Below are 19552 nucleotides of genomic sequence, written 5' to 3' on the forward strand. Positions count from 1 at the left end.
AATACAATGAATCAGTAAAAGATGACAATCGTTTTTCAACACAGAAAGAGAACCTCCTTCATCCCTCTGTGTTAGAGATGCTCTAAGATGTTTTCTTTGACAATCTCTAAATAAGAGACCCATCTTAAAAAAGAGAGATCTAGTAAAGAGCTTAAACAAGAGACTCTAATTATCGTATTGTGAATCAGCCATTCTCTATTGACATTGCCTAATAGTTGCTAGTTATTCTAGGTTGAAGTATTTTTTAAACAAAATTCTTTAATAGACCAAAACCCGAGCTAATTAATTTCCTAAGCGCAGAGTAGACGTTTTAGCAATAGGAAGAAGAAAAAAACACATACTGAGAGGGTCGCTATCTTTAGGTTTAGAAGGACGATTTGGTCCATTGTCACTATAGTATAATGCCTCACGTGATGCCATGCACTTTTGTCTCTCTACTTTTACCGGTGGCCAAATGAAACATTAATACTCCTTTTCCTTTATATAGAATAAAAATTCAATAAAGTTCATGAGATGGACCATTTCTACGAATTGACCGCAAACTCGGACGCATTTCATTTGCCGACATAGTACTAAAATAGAAGAAAAATAATTAACAAAATCATGTAAATGCAGAAAATGTAAAGTTCTCAAGTCTCAAGTACAAACAAATTAGTGATGTTAATTTTAAATTCATTTCATCAATTGAACGGTTCTTTATACCCCCAAAAAATATCAATAGAAGGTAAGAAATATTATGTTAAAAAAAAAAAAAAAAAAAGAAAAAAAAAAAAAGAAAGAAATATTATGTTTTTTTAAAAAGTACGGTAAAAGAATTAAATAATACCAGCTGCCAAAAAAAAATCAAATGATATGATTATTTTTGTCTGAAATGATATTAAAATGGAATTTATTGTACAATCGTCGTAAAACGTTTTTTTTTTTTTTTTGTCTCAGGAAACATTAACTGTTTTACAGAGTCAAAAACAGAATGAAGATTTTTAAAAAAAAAAAACAAAGGGCCCAAAAATGGCCGACGAACCAACCATACTGTATTTCACACAGTTGTCGGTAAGAGAGCACGATATGTCATTTTTGAAAAAGCGTAGAAAGAAGCCTATAATAGGCCCAATAAATAAGGCCCAGTAAGATAAACAGGCCACTAAAACGGCCTTGTTTGATAATATTCAATCGGCGTTAGACTAACTTCTCCACTCTTTCTTCCCGGCGGAGCGACTACGATGTTTGCGGCGGTACGAGTACGAGCTTCTCTCAAAACTTTGTTCCATGGCAGACACAGCTCATCTTTCAGCCGATATTGTACGTTATTCATTAATCTTCCTGTACTAATTCTTGCACTTCCGAGACATTTTCAGATATTTGAATCCCTGGAAAATGAAATGGCTGCTTCGGTGTTTCTCAGGTGAAATTGCAGCGATTTCGAAGCGTATTTCACAAGATAGGTGAGTTTTGATTTCGTGTTTCTCACTTTCTTCCGTGTTTTGTTTGCTTGACATTGTTTCGTTAGGGTTTTAGATATCTTTAGCTTAGAAACAATTGCAGTTGAGTTTCTTCGTGTTGGTAGATTCAGTGATGGAATGCTGATTCTGAATAGCTTGCTATCATCTGGAAATGGAGTAGGAATCAAATTGCTCAACCGCGCATTTCATAGCTCTCCACCGTGTAATTACTCGGAATCTGATGTAGGTACGCTTGTTAACTAGAACTTTGATGATTGAGAATCGACAACTTCGTGCTCTTGACAATGGTTTTGCTTCTGATTCTTTATCTGCAGGAGTGAAAACTCATGCACCTGCGTTATTTAGTCATCTTGAGGATGATGATTATTTCTCAGAGTTGGGTTCTGTAGAGAAAGAAGTGGATCGGAATGTGATTGTGAAGATGTTAACTGAGAAGCCAGAGCCTGTTCAGGTTGAGAATCCAGTGATATCTCTGGTACGTTTTATAATCGTTATTGAGATCTCCTTTTGTGTTCACTGTATCCATAGATTGTCAGCTTGGTGCTTTTCGCAGCTCAGGTTTGATCCGAAAGGGTTATATCTTCTTACTTGAGCTGAGTTTGTTTGTTTTACCAGAATACTAAAGGCAAGAAGAAAAAGAAAAAGAAGACGAAGCAGGAACAAGCTTCTGATTCAATTTCGAAACCAAAGTTATTGACTGAAAAGCCAGAAGTTTCTTGGGTATGTACGTTTACAATATTTATGCAAACTTTTTGCGGGTGTTCTCGGTTTAGAATGCGTTCATTTTATTCCCATCTGGACAACATTTGATCATCTAAGTAGCAATGTTTGATTCAAAAAGATCAAATGCTCATAATTGTCCTTAATCCATTTTCTTACCAGAAAGTTAATGGCAAGAAGAAGACGGAAGCATATGCTTCTTCACCAGCAAGAGATGCTACAGATTCAAATATTCCTTTCTCCAAGCCAACCATGTCTTCGTCTCAAATTCAAGATCACAAATCCAAATCTCAAAACATAATCAGTCCCAGTTTTGAGCCAGGAGATGAAAATAGCTCCAAGGGTTCTGCTACCTCCAATACACCCTCAAATCATCCCTCTTCAGTACTCGTTATAAGGATTGGTAATCTAAATTCGAAAACAGCTGATTCAATGATACACTCGATGTGCTTGTCGATTTGCCCTCTTGAGGGGATTGCTAGGGTTAATGAGGACACTGTTGACGTTTTATTTCGAGTGAAAAACCGAAACGAAGCAGATTCTATACTGGAAGAGTAAGTAAAGCCAGTCTTATATGGTTCTTGATTCAAAAACCCTAAAGATGTTCCTAGTTCTTTGTTGAATTACATTGTTAACTCTTTTTTTTTTTTTCAGGCTAAAAGATGCAACCGTAGATAACTCTCAATGGACGGCTGAGATTGTACCAGAAGCCGAAGAAGGTTCGAAAAATCAAATGGGTATGAGAATCACAAGCTGTTACGAAGATTTGGATAAGCAACTGGTAATGCAGCGCATTCTTGGAAAAGACTTGGAAGTTCTGCTCCATTCAGTAATGCATCTGGAGAATCACCCAATGGCTCGAGGAAGAGACTAACTAAAGTTAGTTAGGTATTTGTTGAGTCTTGCAGTCCCTTTGATAATCGATTGAATTGGGGGTTGGTTTGATCAAATTTAAAAGTAAGGAGGTATAACGAAACTATTACGAATTACAGGCGGTATAAAGTTTTTCTGTCCGTCAAATTAATAATAATGATGGCACGAGGGAACTGATAGACTGAACGAGACTGTATGGGCCTAATTTTGTCAGGCCCGCTAAAGCAGCGGATTAATGTTAAGCCCATTAATGAGACTGTATATCTCCACTATCCGTGTAACTTTTCGAATGAGAGAATTTACATTTTTTTGGTTTAGTCTTATACTACTCTTTTGTTGGTAAATCTGAAGTTTCTGTCTAGTGTATGAAAGTTCTAGCCTTTGTTCATCTTTTCATTTTCTATTAGTGTTTTAAATTTTTCATATCCCCCAAAGATAAATAAATAATACTAAAATATTTAAAAAAAAAAAAAAAAAAAAAAAAAAAAAAAAAAAATACTAAAATATTTTTTAATATGTTTTTATTTTATTAAGTCCACTTGCCATATATATATATATATATATATATATATCCAGATATATTTGATAATGATTTGAACTTTAGAATTTATTGAGAGCTAAGAGATTGGTCACTTCATCCCAGATTTTTTATAAGTTTTCTATATTTGTAAGTTTCTCAAATGTAATTTTTCCCCCCAATCTTCTACACCTAAATTATGGTATCAGTCGTTATTAAAGAAAATATGAAATTCCTATTATAGAATAAAAAATAGAAACTAAAGCTTACATTGGTTATCGGAATTAGAAAGTTCCCACTCATAAACAGTGAGACAGATCAGATCAGCACAGCTAAGCGATGAAGTGTACAGTTACATAGCCGATTGATTGAAGTGACTCTTCCCTCGTCACTTCAATCAATCAAAATTATTTTGCAACTTGTATTTTTTTTCCCATCTACTATTAGTCCAAACACAATTAAATCAAAATTAATATTATTACTTATTTTATTGTTTAAGTTTTTGTCTTAGAGCTAGTAAAATAATCTTAGGCCGGTCCTATGTATAATTTACATGTTACATATAAAAATAGTTTTGTAGAACTTATTATTTTATTCTGATATGAGTAAAAAGGAAAGAAATAAGAACAAGTGTCCTTAAAATGTATTTAGGACCCATGACACGACTGACTTTAATGTAATCTGTCTCAAATTATTACTCTTATTGAGAATCATATGGAGAAGAAAGAAAGAAAAGTGAGATTTTCTCTTTTCAGAGGAGTGGGTCATGTTAAGTATGGACCTCCTCTGTTTTTACTACTAGTCTCTTACGACAACTCACGTGGCCTTTTTTATTTTGTTTTCTAAAATTTCACAAGTGAAATCAGAGAGACTACTTAAATAAATTTTGGGCCCAAACGGAGACAAGTTCATGTGGGTTGAATCGTATATTTCAGATAGATAAGACAGCTAAATGTTTTTTCTGATGTGCGGTGGATCTTTAAAGTCGCTATACGTGCACGTCATTTATTTATTCTGGTTTTATTTTCAACGACACTTTTCTTTGTCGCACCAGTGGCAGCGAGAAAACGACACCGTTCTTATTCCCTTTACTCGTAATTATTAGTTAAAATTTCTTGCATACTTCACATTTCAAGATAATGTAATAATGCGTATCATAACTTTAAACTAGTGACATCCAACCATATGAATTGATTTGATAGTGACAAGTTAAATTGGTAATAAGAGCAACTAAAAGTATGATAAGTTGTGTTGAATTTGATCAAGAATAGATATTTTAACGAAGGAAACAGAAACCATACATAACTCACGGTGGGGTTCTTCTTCTCAAGTCTCAACAACGGGATGATGTAATATGGTATTAATGTGAAGAAATAATATTGATATTACCAATAAATCATATGAAATAATAATACAAGCAAAAAGACAATTAGATAAGACTTAAAAGATGCAGTTTCAATCACCAAATGTTAATAAGACAAACAACAAATGGGTCATGTAGATGATGAAGATGCTCTCTCTTAACTCTTGAAACACATTACTCCAAAACACAACAACTCACTCATGGCCCCAATTTTTTTATTCTAATCTCTTTCCTGCAGATCTCACAGAGTAGTAGTAGTACTTGCAAAAAATTATTGCACTCTCTCTCAACAAACTAAAACCCCACCCACCATTATTGTTTTCATTACCTTGTCCACAAAAACACTAAAAAAAAAACTCACAAAAACTGTTACTACAACATTACTGTAATTTTTTTAGATTCTGAATACGTACATTCCCAAGAACTAGAAGAGAATCATAGTAATCAAATCTAACAACTGAAAAATACAATGACATATACTATAGTCTATATATAACTTAAGGATTCATAATCTATACATAAAACATTGGCTTAATCTATAACTTAACCGGACGAAACTGGGTTTAAGCTACGTGCTAAACCGTTCAAGGCACTGTAACCTTTTGAACTAAACCCTAAACAGCCAAAGAGTCCATGCCTGTAAGGCAAATATGTTCTCTTCTTCATCTCCTCTGCTTGAGCTCTGTTCGTTGTGTAATGTAGCTCGTGAGCAGACGGCTGCAACCCTCTCCGTTTCGCTATCCCGTTTGTTGGTTTTCCGGTGACCGGAGCTTTCTTCGCCGGCGGTTGTTTCTGCTTCTGCTTCTTGGATTCTACGGCAGCGTCAACTGTTTCTTGAATCGGTTTCTCTTCAGGTTGAGAAGATTTGAGTTTCTTGTCTTTGAAATTAGAAGGAGAGAATGAAATGTTGGACCAGAACTTCTCTTTCCCGTTGCCTCTTCCTTCGCTTTTGCTTCTATGAAGCAGATCTTTAAGAAAGATCCATTTCTTAGAGTTTCTACCGTAAGACGATGATCGTGAAGACGAAGCAGAACAAGACGGTGTCGTTTCAGCTGACGGCACGTTTTCGTCTTCTTGAAGCTTCCTTATACACTCCTTCACTTCTCTCTCTCCGGCGACTTCTTCCTCTTCTTCTTGGTTCCATTGATACGCTGCGTTTCTGAGCGGAGAGAGAGATCTGGCTTTCCGGTGAACAGATCTGCTTCTTAGTTTCAGATCTCTCCCACGCTTAACCATCTCACCGTTTGGTTTGGTCTCATCGTCTTCGTCGTCTTCTTCCTCGTTCTCCAGATCTAGAAGCGGAGATAAGATCTGAGGTCTCTGAAGATGCGAAGAGAGCTTCATCGGCTTGATCTGGCCATTAGAGAAAAGCTCTTCAGCTGAAGTCATGGAAACGCCGCCTAAAGGACCACTGCTTGAAGATAACCTCGACGAGAAATCAAACTCAAAGTCGCCGCATGACGAGGACTCGAGCTTTTTCTGATTCTCAGATGAAGAAGAGGCAGAGCAAAGGAAGAAATGCATCGGACTCGACGGTGCACTAAAGAAATAACCCGGCGGAGGACCACGACCGGGACTAGAAGGAGCACTGACAAACGGAGTCGAGCAAGCAGAGCCAGAACCAAAGTCGTCACTGAAACGCGGCGTATCAGGATCGCCATGGCCAAAACTCTCAACAAGATCCATAGTAAGTGTGATAGAGATTGTGGCTTCTTTCTCAAGAAAATGTTTTTTCTTCTGCAGAGAGCGCGAAGAGCGAGGAGAAAGAAGCAGAGATATGCAGTGTATGTATGAAGCTGCTTTTTTATTCTCTCTATTTATTGACCTTTTTTTTTAATTCTTAAAAACCTTTTTCTTTATTTATTCTGTAAAAGATATTCTTATGCTATTTTCCTGTAGAGAAAAGTAAATAACAGTATTCGCGATCTTTTTTTAATTATCTGACTTGTTTTGTTTGCATGAATTAAAAAGTTGAAAATCTACTGGTCTTAATTAATATACGTTATTCATCGTCTTTTTTTTTTTTTTTTTGATGATGATTTGATAATTTAGGTAATGCTATGGTTGTTGCTTAGGATTCTGCAGGCTGATCCAATAGAATAAAAAAGAAGAAGAATCTCTACGGGTGTTTTTGGAATTTTGCAATGCCATTTTTACGAGTTCGCCCTTAACGATCTTTCTATAATTTTCTCTTAATACCCCTTTAATTTATTATTCTTTCAGACAAAACATTTATTTTGTTACCTAATGACTCGACGAGTGAAAAAAAACTAAAGACCAATGCTCTAGCCTCTAGTGACATTCAATAAAAAGAATCAATTCAAGTCGGCTTATAACCTTTTTCTCCTGACATAAGCTATAACTCACTTTTTCAATTTTAATTTAAAATACAAGATCTGATCTCAATAAATAAAATGAGCCAAAAACAATGTTCGTATTCATGTATTTATTATCGGATCAGTAAAACGATTTCAAAATTTTCGAAATTTAATTTTTTTAACTGGACTTCAATTTGTTGTTTATTATCTACATTACTACCTTTTTTTACATGACTACAAATGTACATATGATGACCTTTGTATACGTCAAAATTTTATTTTATTTTTGTCTAATGTGGACATCAATTTATTTATTGGAAATAATTGAAGGCGTGCAGAATCTGGAGAAAATTACAAATGATTAACGACAATTAAAAGTTTTTAAAAATAATTCAATCAGACAAGCGGGGCAATATTGTAAAATCAGTTAAGGTTATTTCGGGTAAACCGAATAAAGAGAAGACGTGGCTTCACGTGCTCAGCTATGATCGTGCGTAGAAGGTGCTTTGGTGTCTTCTTTGTTTTATTAAACAAAAGATCACAGTTCCCGATACTGTTTAATACTCTCTCTATTCGTACTTACTTAATGGGCCAGAGAGTTAGGTGTTACTTGGGCTTCATTAAGATATAAAAAAGCAATAAATTGGGCCACAAACATGGACCGGTGTTTTGACCTGAATCGTTGTAGACTAATTTATATATCCACTCATACAACGACGGACGACACGAATCTTGCTTTCAAGATCAAATCAAAACACTCCCTATAATGGCTATAACAAATCTCTTTTACCTTTTAACATCAGCAAAAAAAAATGTGACCGGAGATTATCGCCGGCGACAGCCCAAGACACGAAAAATAAAATAGAAAAAGATTAATCATCCGTGTATAATCTGAGAATATCTGTTTTTGATCCAACGAAACCCTTTCTTGACCGTGGTTTTGACTTTTCCTTCCAAAGCATAAGTCTTATACGTCGCGATTCTCTTCTTCCTCTTCGTTTCTGCGTCGAGTAATCTCCACGGAGTAGCAGTTGTACGGGCCGTAGAACCTGATCCCGGTGGTGGGGAAATAGACGGTTGAAACTTCGGTGAGTCGGGTCGAGCTCCACCAACGCCGTAACCTTTACCGTTAACTATTTCTATCCATCGATCAACGGCGATTGTTCTCGGGTGCGACCCGAACCCGTCCATTTTTCCGGAGCTTCGTCCGAATTGGAAAGAAGCAACGGTAAAAGGAAAGAAATCAAATGATTCTTGATTTGGGAAAGTGAGATTAATAGGAGGAGATGGTGAGAGGCCATGCGATCAATGAGGCGATTTCTCGTTTTTTTTTTGAATGATGGGTTAATTTAAGTAAAAGAAAAAATAGATTATTGTAAAATTCTTTTATTTAATGATAATAACCAAAGGATCCACGGTGAAAGACCAACTCTACTGTGTCAACCAATTGACACTCATATAAATCACACAATGCATTACATGTTAAAGTTTCTTATTTCTTACATTAGATGTTTCAAATTATCTAGTTATTCTTACTATACATTGTGATCCTTTTTCTTTCTGAATATTGCAAAATAATTTTGTGAATGTCAGCCTGAAAAAAAATGAGCCATTACCTCATTTTTATAATTTTGAGTTGTTTATAATCGACATGTTAGTGTATTTTTAGAAATATATTAAAATTTCATAACAATGCTTTTTATGTGATCATTTTGTATTTAGAGTGAAAATTAAGTGTTAGTTCGATTCTGTTTGAGGATTCTATAGGACTATCGCATCCGCGAAATATCCGTTTGTGGTTTATATTTTTCCTTTTAATAATATGGGAGGCTTGCCTCCCTTGGCTTACCAAAAAAAAAAAAGAGATGAGATACAATTGGGTTATGTTTCCTTACAATATTCGGCCCAATTTTCGGATAGTGTATTAGGCTCATAAAACAACATCTGGTTGATTTATGGGTCTGAATGGAACAATGGTTCAAAGACGGTTCTTGGACGGAGCAGATGTACCGCAAACTTTGTTACCATTCACGTTTATATGTGAAGCAAGTGGATTTTCTCAAAAAAATTAATATTTAATAGAACTACAGTGAAAGCGTGTGAGATTTGTGAAGAGAAATGTTGATCCACCTTGCACAGTAGGCACGCTCTATTTGCTGTGTGTTTTGCTCCACTTCTCAATTTTTTTTGTGATTATTATTTTTTAAATATGTTTTATCACTTTTATGTCTTATTGTACCTATATTTACTACAACACATGTTTGAAGTAATTTCATTAATTCAAAAAATCTATTTGAGATCATTATTAATATTATTATTTTTAGAAAATTAAAAACAACATATTATGTAATTATTCATATCTATATGTTGTATTTATTAACATTTTATGTTATTATTTGTATAAAATGACAAATCATTGTAATTAAATAATATACACTTTTTGTACTTATTAGTATTTATGTTATTATATTGTATCTAAAATACTAAAAATATATGTTCAAAAAATCATAAATCAATATAGCAAATTTTAATTTCTTTAATTTTATATAATATAATTTAATATGTATAGTATTCTATAATTTATTTATTTTAAATTGATATTTTTACTATATAAAATTTGATCCGTATAATGTAAAATTATCGTTCTTTACAATATTATTTTATTTGTATTATCTGATCCGCTTTCACCATTCAACATATTTTTTAAAAGCGTTCGAACCGCTTGATCCGCACTTGTACCGCCAAATCTGCTTGATCCGCTTTTGTTCTGCTTGATACGCTTGATCCGCTCCGCTCGATACGCTTGATCCGCTCCGCTCGATACGCTTTCTCCATTCGGAGCCTATGATTCGGAAACTAAACAAAACGTCTGTCTGGTTTAGGCCCATCTAGTAGTCTTTTTTTTTTTTTTGTTGGCGGCCCATCTAGTTTCTAAGCACACCACATTGGTGTCACAAATACATGTGACACTTTTGATTAATTAATAGCATAAATGCGTTTGATGTTAACAAAAGAAAAAACAATATTGCACGCATTTCCCGCGTACGGTGTAGAGGGAATCTATCGATTTGATCAAATCACAGCTCGATGATCTCATTAATGTTCCCTTTACGTTTTCTCAAGTCAAATGTTTCCCACGAAAACTAATAATGTACTTATGTACACATGAAACCGATGTAGTCTCACCTAAAACATGCTACAATTTATTTGATTTAGACATTTTTACCTAAATACTCCTTTCGTTTCAAAATATAAGACGTTTAGGTAAAAATACGTCGATTAAAAAAATCTACTTTTTCAAAGTTCAGCCAATCACAAGGGCGGACCCACGTTCACAATGAGGAGGTCAAGTGACCTGGTTAAATTTGCAAATCCTTAAGTAATTTTCAGCAATATTATTAATTGACCCTTGTTAAAAAAAAAAAATTTCCACTTTCCGTTTCACTTCAAAGGAAAAAGCATTCATTCTTTGTCTTTTTTTGGTAATTATTAATGACAATTGTAACATTTAATGCAAAATAAACCAAAACATTATACAAAAGAATCATGTTTCCATTTTTATATGGATTATTTAATTTATTATGGTATAGTTTTTGTTGACGTTGCAATTTTTATTAAATGTATGTGACTAACTACTAGTTAGTAATTAACAAAAATTAATTCATTTCATCTCATATAATTTCAAATTTATAAGATATTTTACATTTGTTTCATTATTTATTAAAAATACAATAATTTTGCTCTTTTTTTTAAAAAATTATGTTCTTATTTTGAAGGTTTTTTGTGTTAAATTTATCGTTATAATTTTGCACCGGGTGAAAAAAATTTCTGGGTCCGCCACTGGCCAATCATAACAGAGACTTCATAATAAAAATAATCATAAAATATTAAAGTAATATATAATTTGCATAGAAACTTGAAAACGATTTATATTTTGAAACAAAAATATTTCTCCAAAACGATTTATATTTTGAAACGGTGGGAATGTATAGTAATTTCAAAACATTAATGTTTGGAAGATCTTATGCATTGTTAATTTGTTATGCATGCGTGTCTCTCTCACCCTCTATATTGTATAGACTTGCGATGAAGAGAGATCCAACGGTTGGGATTTAGTGGAGCCTTTGTCACATGGGCCATGGCCCATAGGAGTCTCGTCACACATCGCCATTATTGCTACAGCGATCGATTCGCGCTAAACGCCACTACGCTTATTACTTAAAATAATCAAATGTAATATTCGTTAGACACTAAATACCAAAATGCTGAGATATTAATGACCAGTGCCCTCATGACAAGAATCACGTATAGTCCGATCAAACATGGAAATCAACGCTAGTTAACAAAATAAAAAATCAATGATAACGCTTGGTCATTATTCAGACCATTCATTTTAGATAAGAATATTCGACTGATGCACACTGTTACCTGCTTAAAAGTCAATATCTTAAAGTTTCATACATGTAGTGCTGAAAAAAAAAAAATCATATGCATGGGTAAAAAGGATTTACTTTCATTTTCTATAAAACTCTAAAAAGATATATAAACTCAATCGGATGTCGCGAGAGGGACATGGATCATTCATTGTTGGATTTATTACTAACTAACTGTAATCGTTGTAATTGAAAAGAAAACTTTAAAAAAGGAAAAGAAAAAAATGTGTATCAGTATCATACCGAAAATTATTACGTATAATCGCATACATATAGATGCGTGTAACTAATCACGTGTACGCAGCTGCCTAGACAGTGGAATTAACCATTTAGGTCTTCTTAGTCATTATTATAAATCCCAACCAATCTCTCTTTCTCTTTCTCTTTCTCTCTCTTTTTAATTCCTCATTCGTCTATCTCTCTATAGAGAATGATGGAGATAACGCCGAAGAGGTACTGGCGGAGGTGGAGAGGATACGAGAAGCTTGATGGGTCATCAGAGACGAGTTCCGGTCGAAGGAAAGGTAAACGGATCAAAATGGATCCGACCCGCAAGAAACGTTTTTGGAGGATCAAGATTGTGCCGAAACTGAGGATCCTCAAAACGGCGACGCCGAAGAAGTTTTTGGTGTGGCTACGTGATTCATATGTTAAGATGATGATGCGGTTGGCTAACTCACGGGTAGTCGGATCATCTGGATACGGTGGATCCGGATTCGGGTCGGGTCAAATGAAGGAGTACGATGAGAAAATGCTTGTGGAGATTTACAAGTCGATACTGATGGCGCAGGCGCAGGGGAATCTCGTGCACCGAGAAACACCGAATAATAATCATAAGCTTCCTTCTGAACCAGCGGTTGTCTCTGTCGTATCTTCTGTTGTTACTTGTTAGGTAATAAAGAACAAACAATTATCCTTTTTTTTCTTTATAATAAATTTCCGATGTTAAGAATCAAAATTGTTGACTTGTTTGATACTATTTCGAGATTGATGATAGGCAAAGTTGTGATTTTGATCTGTATCAAATTTATAGACAAAAAAATTAGTACAATAAAGAAAGAAATAGTACAATAAATAGATGGTGGATTGTGGGGGTCCAATTTTATTTCATGCGTTTTTTTCATTTATCTTTCAAGTTTTGTATAAATCTATGTTTCTGAAATATAAAGATTTGCATTTACATCGTAAATATTTATGGTTTGTATAGTTTGATGTACCAATCATGTCGTATGTGTGATTTGTTTGTATCAAATCGCCTCTATAACTAAACCTATAATTAATCTAAGTTTGTTGACTGTTTTGTGGAAATTCGGTTGACCACTTTTGTTCAATTAAAGTACGAAAACCTTCTCAGTGAGATGGAGGGTTTTGGTTTGGCACTTGTTATTTTCAAGTGGATAAGTGATGATGAATCAAAATGAGTCATCAAGCATGTGAGCTAGTGGGCCTAAACCTTTCCTGAGGAAGCATATTAACTACGAATATTAGTTATACGATTCACAAAAGTATATAATATCCTTTAAAACGCATAATTAGTTATTCATCAATAGTCAATTATACGGATAAACTAATTATTATTCGAAGAAGATGTGAGATCTTTTATCAAATTCTTACCATATTTGGGCTAATCTTTGTCGGTGTTATAAATTCGAATACAGTTACGTTCTCACCAAAACAAATAATTGAAAAAACTGCTTGTTCTCTCTGAGCGACGAAGAAGGCGATTACCCAACAAAGAACCCTTTCGTTAATTTCTTTCTGGCCGGCGTCGCCTCCGGCGTCGGCCATACTTCCTCTTTTTCGTTTGTAGTTTATTTTCTTCAAACATCTTCTTCACTTCAGACTCATGAAAGTGATCTCGATTGATGATGAAAAGAGATGGGTCTCACCGACCCTTCAATACATGAGTCATGTTACGAAGGCAAAGACCTTGAAGATAGACCAGATGCCTCGTCGGTATCGCAACCATCGAAAAAAACTCAGTCTTGCTAGATCTGATACTCTCTCTTCCATAATTATGCGATTTTGTTGGTCCCCAATAGCCATCCATCTCTCTCTTTTAGAGCGTTTTCCCGGCGTTCACTATTGTGTTATTGTCGGCGTTTTATCTCCGATTGCGTTTCATCTTCTTCTTGTAGCCAAGTAGTCATCATTGGCCCACGAATGAAGTGGTGTTTTCGGCAGTTGTCATTTTCCTCTGCCAAATGGTACGGAGATGTAATTTGGACATTTGATCCTGGTATCATTGGGACTCAGATTGACAGTAAAGGCAAATTGAAGATGTGTTTCATGCAGACACCGTTTCATAGTACCTGGTCGAGGCAGTGCCTAAGGATATGGTGGAGAGAGATAATGTTGTCTTTGTTTTTACGAATATACCTCAACAAATTTTTGACTTGGATATCATCATCGATCAAGGAATGTGGACGGCCATCAATCATTAATTTAAACACGAGCCTTTGGGGATGTCTACATGGAACGAGATTCATAAGATGGTATTCATCATTTCAGCAATTATGGGCATTGGATATAACCAAGATAGATGTCATCTTCTATTGTTGGAGATGTTTTGATGGGAAGCGATGTAACAGATGGATCGCAACTAATGATCGTTTTAAAGTTTATTGGAGTTTCGTCAAAAAGACGATAGCCAAACAAAATGATCTTGTCGGATTAAGGAAGAAGACGAATAAGGAAGATAATAGATTTGATAATCTATTAGCGTGTAAGGCTTACAAAAGAAAGCGGCGTTTAATTCACTTGTTCGATTGTATTTTTTTTTTAAATTTTAATCATTTCTTGATTGTATGTGTATGTCTAAGAAATAACTATGTAATTTCTGTTTCAATTTAAATAAAGTAAAGCAAGATGTAAAAAAAAAAAAAGAATAGTTACGCTATTCGTATTTCTACAAAAATATTGGACTCATCGATACTAATCGAGAGGTCTTTAATAATGGACCATGTTGGGTGTAATCTTAAATTCTTGGGCTAAGTTTCGAGCCTACAAATCTATAATGGGCCCAAATGGTTTAAATGTTTAAAATGGGGCTATTTTCCCCGAATATCATCATCGGTTATGGAAAATGCATTTAAACCTGAATTTGGTTTGTAAACGTTTTTTTAGTCAAATCATATTTAAGAACTAAATTACATAAGTAAGGTGTGATGTTGTTATCGATCATTTACACATCTAGTCCTGACTAAATAAATTTGGCTGATAATTTCATCTCGAAATTAATAAAATGAAGGCACTTGCTAAACTCTCGTGATAACTAGGTTAATTACTTATGGCGCAAGCAATGAACGTAACGAGTTTCCACGTGGCTCCTGCCTAAATAAATTAGCCATCACTGTGAGTTGTGTGACCAAGTGTTAGCGCCTACACTGAAATTTCATATGCAAATAAATAGTGGACTTTATTATTTTGTTCCCCACGATAACAAATATATGCCTCTCAACAATTCCGTGCATTACAGTCAAATTTAAAACTAGCACTATAACTCTTCTTATATATTTTTTGAGACTCAATAAAGTATCTAAACAAAACCTAAATAAGTAAATAACGACATGATAAAAGAATCTTTTCTTAATGTATTACGTGTATGTACATATGTATGTGTGTGCCTTTGGTTATACAAGTTAATCAGGGAGTTGACCAAATTAAAGTCCCATTAGCTCATAAGTGTTATTCAGGGAGTTGACCAAATTACTTAAAAGTCCCATTAGCTCATAAGTGAATGAATGAATACTTGAACGTTATTGTGGCACATGGAGTTTCGTGGTCGGTCCATAAAAGAAAACAAGTTACATAATATGAAACATTTATTTATTGATTCTATAATCTTGTACCACGAACATTTCTACTTGTACTGAATCGTCCGATTCATTTTGTAATTGATTCTTGGAATATAATATAGTTATACAATGACGTTTGAACCATCCATGGTTGTTATCAGTTGTGAAAATATATCTGAGTCTACTTGTGTAATTAATCGTCTTAGTCCCTCACGATGAACATGTATAGTTGTCTTATACGATTTTTAATTTAAATAAAATAGGACATTTCAACTGTAATATTGGAATATCATTTATATTTCGAACTATAATATTAAATTTATTTTTATTTTTGTTTTCTAATAAAAAAGGTAGAAGAAAATGACGAAGCGTAAAGTAGACGACGTGTACCTGATGGTTATAAAAATAATAATTGTCTTTTGGTTTGAATTGGTATATGTTACCGACATATATAGTTCTCCATGTTAAGCAATAAGTATATGATATTCAGTGATAAATGATGATTATACGTATAATATACTGATGTCACTCACGCATCGCATAACAAATTAACAATGATTTGTTAACATAATCGTTTCGTCAAATATGCAAACTAATAAAAGAATTCCCTAAAATAAGCGAAGTGAAAACTTGAGCTGACAGATAGAATAATCTAATTTTGATTTTCTAGTTAAACATCCATAGGTCTGATATAAAGATTTTTCCAAACACTGGAAAATCTCTTTATGCTGAAAAATCTGAACATAGGAAGATGAAAAAATACAGTTCAAAGTTCACAGGAAAGTAAACGCTCCTATTATCTACCACTCATGAATCATGGGGTTCACTTGATCTGAAAATCTCACTTTATCGCATTAATAAACAAATTAATAGAAAGTTTTAAATGCTTGAGATTTGAATGTAATTAAGTTATCTTGTTACTGAATCAATTACTATTAGAAAGCTATGTTGTGTGCTATATCTCTAACTAACAATTACTTGTTCCAACTGAATTAGAATATCATTAATTTATATCAAATGTATTTAGCCGGGGAAGTAATTAGTGACTGTACTTCGTCTCTACGTTTTAAATCATTAAATAAATGTTGGTTTAGTATAAGTAAACAATATGCACATAAGAAGTAGTATTACTCAAATAGACCACCACTTAATTTTGGTTCAACGGACCAGACCGGATTATCCGGGTTGTTGGTCAAAGGTTAGCGATGGTTTTCGTGTTGAGATGACACATTAACCGCCGAACAGTATTCTACGCACATAAATGGCTAATGTCATCAATTTCTTTATTTTCTTTTATTCACGTATTCTTCAATAAACTCATGAATCTTTTCAGTCTTTAATTTGGTTTAGTTAAATGTTAATGAACACTTGTGCCTATATTTATTTATAAAACTCAGCTACAAAGAAATGTTTGATTAGGATTTTGGTTTGCGTTTGGTTTGGAATATTTTTTCTTTTCATGGATTTTTTTGTTAATAATCAAACAGTAGTTTTTAATTATCTTGGTCTGGATTTGGGTATTACACATATAAATAAATATACTATTTGTATTAGTGTTATTGTTGTATCACTACTTTGTTTCATATTGGAAAAATAAATACCATTAACATAGAACTAAGTAGATATTAATCTTAAATTAAAATTTTATTTTATTAAGACTAATACATACATATATACATAAATCTTAAATTAAAATTTTATTTTATTAAGTATAATTTAAGGGCATTAAAATTGAGTTTCAATTATAATTAAGTGTTATTTATAAAAAATATATACATTAAAATTTACTTATCACTAAATTTATATCACTATAATGTATTTATTATTAAAATTAAACTTATTAAAGTTAAATTTAGTATTAAATTTAAAGTTATAATAAAATAGTGAAATATTCTACATTTATATTATATTAAATCTGGACAGATTATATTTGATATACTGATGTATTTGCATAAACAAAAAAAGATTTTTTTGCCAAAAAAAACAGAAAAATATATTTTTCCATAAATAAGTCAATTTGAATCACGAGTGACAAAATGAATAGAGATAATATATAAACACAAGCATTAGGCTCTGTCGAGAAAACATAAATTTTCTATGATTAGGCCATACAAATAAGTAAGAATACAAATCTGTTTGTTGGCTTTGGAGAAATCCAAGGAATTAGTCCTTTTACCCATTTTTTCTCTCTCTCTCTCTCTCTCTCTGGCTTCTTCTTCTTCTTCTTCCTATCAAATCATCATCTTCTCTATATTACTAAAATAGAGAGCCAAACACATAAAAAGAGAGGAGAGGGCGTAAAACAGCAGACGGTGGCGCACCGTAGCACCGCCCCCTCCTAACCTGCGCCTCTGTTCTTCTCTTTCATTTTTTTTTTCCGGTTTCAGGAATTATTCCTCTCCTCCTCTCTCAGGTCGCTTCGATCCCAAGGCAAATAGTTTTCTGATTTTGATTCTTCCTCAGTCAGAATAATCCGATTCTTACCTTCAATTTTGGATTTTTTGTTCGTCTTCTTCTTCAGATGCATTCACCTACAAAACTCTGGCGGACATCAAAGGAACCCTAGCTTTTCTCCGGTCTTATATCGCCTCTATCGCCGCCGATCGGTGGTTTGATTTCAAATCCAAGAAGAAGAAACGCAGAGGTTCGATTCGTCGTCGTCTCAGGATGCTTTGGATCATGAGATTCTCCGGTTTATTCTCCGCCGCTTTGGTTATCATCGTCCTCTCTCCTTCTCTCCAATCGTTTCCTCCAGCTGAAGCTATCAGATCCTCTCATCTCGACGCTTACCTCCGATTTCCCTCCTCCGATCCACCGCCCCACAGATTCTCCTTCAGAAAAGCTCCTGTTTTCCGCAATGCCGCCGATTGCGCCGCCGCGGATATCGATTCCGGCGTCTGTAACCCTTCCTTGGTCCACGTCGCGATTACTCTGGATTTCGAGTACCTACGTGGCTCAATCGCCGCCGTTCATTCGATTCTGAAGCATTCGTCGTGTCCCGAGAGCGTCTTCTTCCATTTCCTCGTCTCCGAGACTGACCTAGAATCCTTGATTCGTTCGACTTTTCCCGAATTGAAATTAAAGGTTTACTTCTTCGATCCGGAGATTGTACGGACTCTGATCTCAACCTCCGTCAGACAAGCGCTTGAGCAGCCGTTGAATTACGCTCGAAATTACCTTGCTGATCTTCTTGAGCCTTGCGTGCGTCGCGTCATTTACCTAGATTCCGATCTAGTCGTCGTCGACGACATCGCGAAGCTGTGGAAGACGAACTTGGGATCGAAAACGATCGGAGCTCCTGAATACTGTCACGCGAACTTCACGAAGTATTTCACACCGGCGTTCTGGTCCGACGAGAGGTTCTCCGGAGCTTTCGCCGGGAGAAAACCGTGCTACTTCAACACGGGAGTGATGGTGATGGATCTAGAGAGATGGAGGCGCGTAGGGTACACGGAGGTGATAGAGAAATGGATGGAGATTCAGAAGAGTGATAGGATTTACGAGCTGGGATCATTGCCACCGTTCTTGCTGGTATTCGCCGGAGAAGTAGCTCCGATAGAGCATCGGTGGAATCAGCATGGGCTTGGTGGAGATAACGTGAGAGGAAGCTGTAGAGATCTACATCCCGGTCCGGTTAGCTTGCTTCATTGGTCCGGTAGTGGTAAACCGTGGTTCCGGTTAGATTCGAGACGGCCTTGTCCACTTGATACTCTTTGGGCACCTTATGATTTGTATGGACACTAGTCTCGCTGATGATGATGATGATGATGATCTCTGTTATTACATATTATAGTCTCAGCTGGTAAATTCTCTCATCGCCTTTGACAAAAATCAAAAACCATTAATTCTTTCTTTCTTCTTTTGATTTACCAACTTTTTGTTGGAATTTGTTTCGTTCCTCTGTATTCTATTCGATTGTTCTGTGCATGAAATAAAAAAAAAACTCAAGAAAAAAGAAGAAGACAGAAAACCATAGGATACATTCAGATTTGTTGTACAGACTTTTTACCATATGTTTTTTTAATATAATTCTGTCATCTTTTTTACTTGAACAAAGATTATTTAATCGTC

The 19552-nt window shown here is 34.6% G+C and overlaps 5 protein-coding genes and 1 pseudogene across 8 annotated transcripts; 4 read left to right on the forward strand and 2 right to left on the reverse strand.

Annotated features, from left to right (window-relative positions):
• The first annotated feature begins 1028 nt into the window (after window positions 1-1028).
• Window positions 1029-3397, forward strand: LOC9312749. Of its 3 annotated transcripts, none has more exons than XM_002876635.2 (7): window positions 1029-1299; window positions 1403-1442; window positions 1565-1686; window positions 1775-1935; window positions 2076-2180; window positions 2343-2734; window positions 2835-3397. In XM_002876635.2, the coding sequence occupies exons 1-7, from the start codon at window positions 1221-1223 to the stop codon at window positions 3052-3054; spliced, it is 1119 nt and encodes a 372-aa protein (XP_002876681.1). In that variant the 5' UTR covers window positions 1029-1220; the 3' UTR covers window positions 3055-3397. The 3 variants fall into 3 exon arrangements, with proteins under 3 accessions (XP_002876681.1, XP_020882445.1, XP_020882446.1); XM_021026786.1 differs by having other exon boundaries at window positions 1030-1299; window positions 1595-1686; XM_021026787.1 differs by lacking the exons at window positions 1029-1299; window positions 1403-1442 and having other exon boundaries at window positions 1592-1682.
• Window positions 3398-5278: 1881 nt separating this feature from the next.
• Window positions 5279-6797, reverse strand: LOC9312750. Its single transcript, XM_002878421.2, has one exon. The coding sequence runs from the start codon at window positions 6617-6619 to the stop codon at window positions 5477-5479; it is 1143 nt and encodes a 380-aa protein (XP_002878467.1). The 5' UTR covers window positions 6620-6797; the 3' UTR covers window positions 5279-5476.
• A 1053-nt stretch (window positions 6798-7850) lies between these two features.
• LOC9314536 lies at window positions 7851-8606 on the reverse strand. Its single transcript, XM_002878422.2, has one exon. The coding sequence runs from the start codon at window positions 8440-8442 to the stop codon at window positions 8128-8130; it is 315 nt and encodes a 104-aa protein (XP_002878468.1). The 5' UTR covers window positions 8443-8606; the 3' UTR covers window positions 7851-8127.
• Window positions 8607-11951: 3345 nt separating this feature from the next.
• On the forward strand, window positions 11952-12794 carry LOC9314537. The gene has a single exon (XM_002876636.2). It carries the CDS (start codon window positions 12115-12117, stop codon window positions 12574-12576), a length of 462 nt encoding a protein of 153 aa, XP_002876682.2. The 5' UTR covers window positions 11952-12114; the 3' UTR covers window positions 12577-12794.
• Window positions 12795-12891: 97 nt separating this feature from the next.
• Window positions 12892-14556, forward strand: LOC110228480 (annotated as a pseudogene).
• Window positions 14557-17569: 3013 nt separating this feature from the next.
• On the forward strand, window positions 17570-19527 carry LOC9312752 (probable galacturonosyltransferase-like 7). 2 transcript variants are annotated; one of them, XM_021025463.1, is made up of 2 exons: window positions 17570-17894; window positions 18003-19527. In XM_021025463.1, the coding sequence occupies exon 2, from the start codon at window positions 18149-18151 to the stop codon at window positions 19223-19225; it is 1077 nt and encodes a 358-aa protein (XP_020881122.1). In that variant the 5' UTR covers window positions 17570-17894; window positions 18003-18148; the 3' UTR covers window positions 19226-19527. The 2 variants fall into 2 exon arrangements, with proteins under 2 accessions (XP_020881122.1, XP_020881123.1); XM_021025464.1 differs by having other exon boundaries at window positions 17825-17911.
• Window positions 19528-19552: the final 25 nt, after the last annotated feature.

Source organism: Arabidopsis lyrata (genome assembly GCF_000004255.2).
Source record: "Arabidopsis lyrata subsp. lyrata unplaced genomic scaffold ARALYscaffold_5, whole genome shotgun sequence".
Taxonomy (NCBI): domain Eukaryota; kingdom Viridiplantae; phylum Streptophyta; class Magnoliopsida; order Brassicales; family Brassicaceae; genus Arabidopsis; species Arabidopsis lyrata.